Source organism: Rhea americana, unplaced genomic scaffold (genome assembly GCF_003343005.1).
Source record: "Rhea americana isolate MKP2758 unplaced genomic scaffold, rheAme1 scaffold_49, whole genome shotgun sequence".
NCBI classification, from domain to species: domain Eukaryota; kingdom Metazoa; phylum Chordata; class Aves; order Rheiformes; family Rheidae; genus Rhea; species Rhea americana.
Window position 1 is genome coordinate 10,212 of NW_028186634.1, and position 6,876 is coordinate 17,087.

At 44.4% G+C, this 6,876-nt stretch overlaps 1 protein-coding gene across 1 annotated transcript in view; it reads left to right on the top strand.

The window, feature by feature from the left end:
- The first annotated feature begins 5,784 nt into the window (after positions 1-5,784).
- SLC67A1 (solute carrier family 67 member 1) overlaps positions 5,785-6,876 on the top strand; it is a 61,241-nt gene continuing 60,149 nt past the window's right edge. The window contains exon 1 of the mRNA XM_085317240.1: positions 5,785-5,958. Within this exon, the coding sequence (XP_085173366.1) occupies positions 5,785-5,958 (174 nt within the window). The remainder of the gene's footprint in view (positions 5,959-6,876) is intronic.

Consider the following 6,876-nt stretch of genomic DNA (forward strand, 5'->3'; position numbering starts at 1 on the left):
ACACGTAGGTTAGCAGTAACATTAAGTACACATCCGTGTTTTGTTTGTGCTTTGTATAGCTTTGTCGGTGCTAACCAACAGAGGGACTTTTGTTGCATTGTGCTGCTGGTGGTCTCTTGAATGCCGGAGAGTTATAAATCAGACAATTGTTTGATTCTGACACAGGAAAATGTTTTGGTAAATGCAGGAGGCTCAAGACTAGCTGCAAATGTCTCCAACTCCCATTGTTTGCAGACTGTAATGTGTGCAGAGGAAATCTACAGCATTCCTGTGACAAACCACAACAAGAAGCTTCATACAGCCTAAATCAGTTACAATTCTCATATAAATTATAACGGCTGAAGTGTTATTTAAATGATAAACAGCTTTTGCATTCCAGGCATTGCTGTGATTCCAGAAGGTGGCTGTATAATACCAGTTGAATGAAATATTGCATATTGAAGGATAGCGTGAGGCTTTATTTGTACATGTGTGTGTCAGTTTTTGTCACATCCAGCATATTCTTTGCATATAAACCTTGGGTTTTCAATATGCTGTGTGTATCTTGGAGCCCAGGGCTTCCTCCCTTGTCCAGCAGCAAGCTCTCTGAAGGTCAGGTTGCCTTCAGCATGGGCATCACAGCATTCTGTTCAGCCAAGTGGTTGACTTGCCCGTGCCCAGTGTCACTACTGGAAGGGATTTCCAAATCACACACGGCGCTATGTCCTCAGATGTGCAAGCGCAGCCATTGCACCAACGCTCGTACTCTTCCCAAGTTTTCCCTTCCTGAGGGAGAGTGATTCTTCAGGTTGGGCTGAAATACAACCTAGTTAAGGCATGACAGTGCCCTGCCTGAGTGAGGTCCTGCTGGAGTCAGTGAGACTGTATGGGTAGAAAGAACAGTGCTATTCCACCTTACTCTTCATTTAACTCTACTGAATTCAAGCCACAGTGTTTTTCCAAAACCAACAGTCTCTACTCTGTATTGCATATTTTAATGTCAAGTTCTAGCATTCAGAAATGTTCTCTGGTTTAATTTATCCCAAATATTAGAAAGGAGAAACTGTCCTGTGGTTAAAAAAATGGACTGGAGTCCAAAGGATGACCCAGTCTGATTCTAGGCTCTTCCACTGACTTCCTCTGTGATTTTGGGCAAGTCATTAAATCCTTCTGTCTGTTAGTGTCCCATTTGTAAGATGAGGAGGATCTACTTCTTTTCCCTTGTCTGAATCTCCAGCTTATATTGTGTTTCCAGGGCACCAAATGGGGCCTCAATATCAGATGAAGCTCTTCGGCTTTATCATTAAAAAGTTAATAACAACCAGCCATATTTCAGATAAAATGTGATTTKCAGTTTAATATGCTAAGTACAAAAAATTTACCAAAAGAATGAACAATAGTCTTTTCCATTTCACAAAATAATTTGCCAAGCAGAATAAGTGTACAAGCATTTTTATAAAAACAAATGATAAATAATTGCTTTTTGCAATTTAATACACACATAGAAAGAGCCAGAAGACTTCTGCAGCCACTGGGAATCTGATTTCATTGCCGATTTGGACTGTCTCCGTAGTTTTTATGAAAATCCCTGAAGACTGTGCTATTTTGTAAATTAAACGTGGCTTTTTTTTTTTTTTTTTTTTTTTTTTTTGCTGGCCATGTAGATTCTTTTTCCATTCATTAGCAAGCAGCCTTTTTTGCGAACACAATTAGACAAAAGAATAAATCAGTCAACAAACATGGGACATAGTTTTGGCAATACCATGCTGTATGTGCTCTTACTTGCTTAACCATATAAATCTTTCACCGGACTCCAAATGAGACCATTTCACTCAGTGTTGAGGCAGGGGGGGAAGGGAGGGAGGGATTTTTTWAAAAGTGTTGAGTAACGAGAGCTCACATAGCTTTCTTGGCCCCTTACTAGGATAACGTTTCTCGGTGAGGAAGCGTGCTGGACCGCCGTTCCCTGGAGGGAAGCGTAAAGGAGCGTTTCCTCCCCGCGAGCGCACGCCAGACGAGGCCGGAGCCCGTGGCTCTGCAGGTTCACGCGGACACTTACTTAATGCAGAGGGGTTTGCCTCATTAAGGCAAGTTGGTATTCCCAATATTCGGGAATCAGTTCAGGATGCTTCTTTCCTTTCCTGTCTTGTATTTCAGAGCTTAAGAGATGTAACCAGTACGACAGATCCCTGAATGTTTTATCTCCGCAAGAGTTCTTGTGTCTCCTTGCCCAAATGTCTGTGCACCTCACTGTTTTTGGTGTAGTATCTTTACAATGCTCGTGGAAGGGAGGGAGGAATTTTTTTATTTTCTTCCCAGATGGGGAAATCTGAGAGGCTAAGGACCAGATCCCACAAGGTATTTAGGTGCCTCGCTCTCGCTCCGATGCAGTTTGGACCGCTGTTATTTGCACAGCTGAGGAGACCTGCCACATCTAATTGATAGCGGATTGGAGGCCTGAGAGATGCCATTCACTGCTGTGCAGCACGTCTGCACTTTTATCCTTCCCAAAGTCTGTGTTTGGGCTGTAAATCTCGCTTTGACCCTGGGCAGACAGGTGAATCCCACCCAGAGCGCTAGAGATCGGGTGGGATAGTTCCTCCAAAAGCATAACCATTTTAAGTTTCCTCTGTGAAAAAAATCAAGCAGAAAGAAGGATTCAGGATTTATTTTCTCACAATTCATCCATTTTCAGCTAACATTTTCAAATGCTGATGTTGCTGTGGSTAGATTTCCCCTCCCCGTGCACATGTACTTTTAGCTGGCCTTGCTTCCCATTCCCAGTGATTTAAGAAAGATTTCTGCCAAGTAATATAAACAGTAAGTCTTTACATTTTTTTTAAAAGATGTTCTCAGGTTTCCCACTCTGTTTTTTCCAGAGATCGACAGATAAACAGGCCTCGGGAAAGCTATACCAGGGAAAGCAACTATAAATACTCCAAAAATGTTGAGAATAAGTGTCAAGACTTAATGCATAGCTAATGGCCTAATCTGCAGTTTAATCGCAAGACGTTTATCTCTGTGCTTGCTTTCACCATAGTCCCTCTGGAATATCAGTCCTTTAAAAYTTATTTATCGTACCCAAGAAAATTCAACTCTTATGTGCTGTAACTGATTCCTCCCCATTTTTACATTAATATTTATTTTTAAAATATGATTCATCAGTGACTGAGTGCTACCAGTGAGGTAGTCTATAACTGATGCAGAAGATGCCTTTAGATAAAAATGCAATGCAAGCCTGTGCTGTCCATCATTAATGATCTATTACACTGTATAGATAGAGGTGAAGTGGCCTCCAGCTGGAGGTGTCATTGGCTACAACCGTGGTATTCGGTAGCCTTTTCCCAGCGATCTGCATCCATACCACAACACAATCAGCTTTGGCACCAGTTTTAGGCCTCCACTTCTCAGAACTTTGTCTTTTGCCTTAAATTAAATTAATTAATTAATTTCCATTAATTTTAATGGAAATTAAAACTGGCATTTTACTCCAGTTCCTTTGTCAATGCCAGTAAAAAGAAGGTAAGTCTTAGTGAGAGCACATGGATGGCTTGCTATAAGCACAGTTCTGTCATTAATTTTACTCTTCCATTCAATGTTGATAATCTGTACACAGTCCAAACCGGGAAGTTTTATTTGACAGTGCTGCTGCTGTGTTGCAGGAAATCCAAAGTGAAAAAAAAAAAAATTAGTTGGGATACACTTGGAGTAGCCTTCCTTGAGTAACCTCTAAGCTGCAGTAAATTGGATTGGTTTGAGTGCTTGCTGGTTATAGTGTCAGTCACGTCACTTGTAAAGTTCCTTTTAGCTACTCGTGCTCTTAATAAGTTTACAAAAGGTTGTTTCTTTGCCGTTTCTAGTGATATGGTACCAACCCCTGGTAAAAGAGTAAACCTTCCACCTTCCCTCCCGTTTGCTGGGAGGCAGAGCCTGACAGCTCCCATCGAATCAGAGGGCTCTGTGGCGATGGGTGTTGCGCACACGCAATTAAAAGGTGGCCCTTACCCCAGAGTTCCCTCTCCCTGTGCTTGATTAAAACCTTGGGGGCCCTGACAGCCACACTAGATCCAATCCAGCAAATACATGCGTTTATCACCATATTGACAGGCCAGCATCAGGCTTTGATACAAGCCAAGCCTTGGTTTCTGAAAGGTGTTAGGAAATGAGTGGCACTGGCCGACCCTCTGAAAGACAGAGCCACAAGGCAGGGGGGCTGCAAGGAACTTGAAAATGGGGCCAGACAAAGCCTCATGTACCTGGGGCAAAATGCCCACCTGAATCAGTGCTGGCTGGGGACCAGCTGGCCAAGCAGCTACTTCGCTGTCAGGACCTTAGGGTATGGTAGGTGCCAAGTGAGCCAAAGCATACTTTTGTCATGAATAAGGCAAACCATGTAACAGGCCACTTGAGGAGGAGCATGGCCAGCAGCTCCAGGGAAATTCTTATTCCCCTCTACTTGGCTTGTAAGGCTGCCCCAGCACTGGGCCCCCCAGTTCAAGAGAGTTGTGGACAAACTGGAGGGGGCCCAGTGCAGGGCTACAAAGATGGTTGAGGTCTGGAGGACGCATACTGTGAGGGAGGTTGAGGTTGTTCAGCCTGGCAAAGAGGAGGCTCAGGCTGATTTAATAGTAGCCAGCAGTGACCTGAAGGGCAGGAAGAGAGATGAAGCTCTTTTTGGCAGTGACAGCTGATATCATAAGGGACAACAGGCACAAGTCACCACTCGGGAAATTCAGAGCAGACATTAGGAAAAACTTCATCTCCAGGTACTTAGATGGCAAATCTCCTTCCTTGGAGACAGTAAGAGCTTGTCTAGAAAAAAAAAAATCACAGCTGAGCTGATGTGTTGATGGTAGTCTCGCTCAAACAGGAGGTTGGCTGAGAAATCTCTGGAGGTCCCTTCCCACCAGCAGTCCTGTGGTTCTGTGAAGTCTGGGAGCTGGAATCTCTGTTTTTGTTTCCTCTTTAAAATAAAAATAACACTCAACTAGACATCCAGACTTAACCAAGTGAGCAAACAAACAAGCAAAGCCCCAAACAGACAAAACCCAAAGAAGACAAATAAGTTTCTTCTGTTTYAATTGCCCAATTTGTAGTCAGCCTACTAGTTTGTGAGGCTCTAGCACTTTTCACCCCACTCCCCCAGTGCTTTGGCTATTAGTCTGTGGTCTGAGTGGAGACACATGTGAGCATTTGCTAGCTCAGGCTCTCCATAAATTTGCAGCTCCTGGCACAGTGGGGAAAAGCGCACAACTAAAGGTCTTGACTAGAGCACACGCAACTGCATCTAAGACCTAGGCTTGGTATACTATCTATATAAATCTATTGTGAGTAGCACAAAGACTTGGAGACAACCACTCYGTTTTAAATTTAATTTTCAAAAATAAAATAAAAGTGCTTTTCACGAAGAGACAAAATACTCATCTCTCCTGAGCCACTGCTGGCAAAGAAGTGAAAGAGTTAAAAGAGTTGTATCACATGATCTGGCTTAGCGCAAAGTCCAATTTCAGCCCCACTGGGCTCCTTAAGCTGGTCTTTACTGTGATGGTCCTTGAAGCAAGGAGCCCACCTGGGACAAGGCTGAGGAACAAGGACCCTGGTTCATTGAGCGGTTGTCTGTGATCCTTTCTGACAAGTAATCAAAGGGGAAAAAAAATAATCCCCAGCATGCTGACTCAGCATGTTTCCTACTGTTAAGCTTTGAACTGTAAACACAGCTTTGCACTTTTCCTATGCTCAGTGCTGCCAGGCTGAACACACCTTCATGCGTTTTTTCGGCTGGGGCAGTCTGCAGTGAGCTCTACCATGAGTGCTGCGAGCAACCCAGCCAGCTCTGCGGCTGAGCAAGGAGCAGCACGAGGGAAGATCGAGAATGAAGAGCCAGCAGAGAAAGTCAAAAAGCAGCAAGTGATCCTTGTTGCCTACCTGATTGCAACCCTAGACCTGATCTTCCTGTTTATGCAGCTGGGAGTCATGCCAGTGAGTATGGCTTGCCCTGCTTTGCTACTGCACTGCCTTTCTCTCTTTCAACACTGCCCATGCAGTTTCTCAGCAAAAGCAGAAGAGCTTTCCAGCAGGAAAGAGAGAGGAGAGTGCCTCCTATATAGGAGGCAAGCTACGACCATGTTGTTTGCTGGGTGATTGTCTTCAAAGCAAGTGTATGCAGGCAGTAAAAGCTGGTTTATTACTTGTATTGCAGAAGCACCTAGAGCCCTTTTGGGGCTGAGGGTCCCTGCAGAGACTCTCTGCAGGTGTAGTTTGTGCCTTTCTGTTTTCCTGACTAAGTGGGGAAGCTAAGGTAGTTGAGTGACCTGCCAAGCAGGCAGCAGAAAAGGTAACAGAAGTGGGAGGTTTCTGCTTGGAGTGCTATGCACATGGTCTTGTGTGGGAGTAGTGACGCAGTCTGGCACAGGAATCATTGCTTCTCACCTACTGACCTCTTCAACCCTCTTTCCTGCTCCAGCAGGAGAGGATTTGAAGGGGAGATAAATGTTGGTGCTGCAGTCTGTCCTTGTCAAACTATCCTGCCTGTGCACAGGGGCTGCAGAGCTGGGCCTGCCACCAGAGAGGCAAGGCAAGAGCGTGCCTTGAAATAACAGGAGGTGCTGGATGTGGCTGACCTAAGCAGTGAGAAGGGCTGACAAGAGGGACCAGGAGCCAGGTGGAGGATGGGAAGCTGTAGGGGGAGGTGGGTGCTCAAAGCAAAGTATCAGCATCTTCTGGAGGTACTGGGGACACTACCAAAGCCATAGGGGAGGGTGTTGCAATGTTCCTAATGCGAGTTGTTGGGAAAGAGTGCCAGCAAATACAAAGATAGGTGCCATCTCTCTATATGTGCCCTGTATTTTGTACATCTTCCTTTTTTTTTTTTTTTTTTTTTTTTTTTTTTTTTTTTTT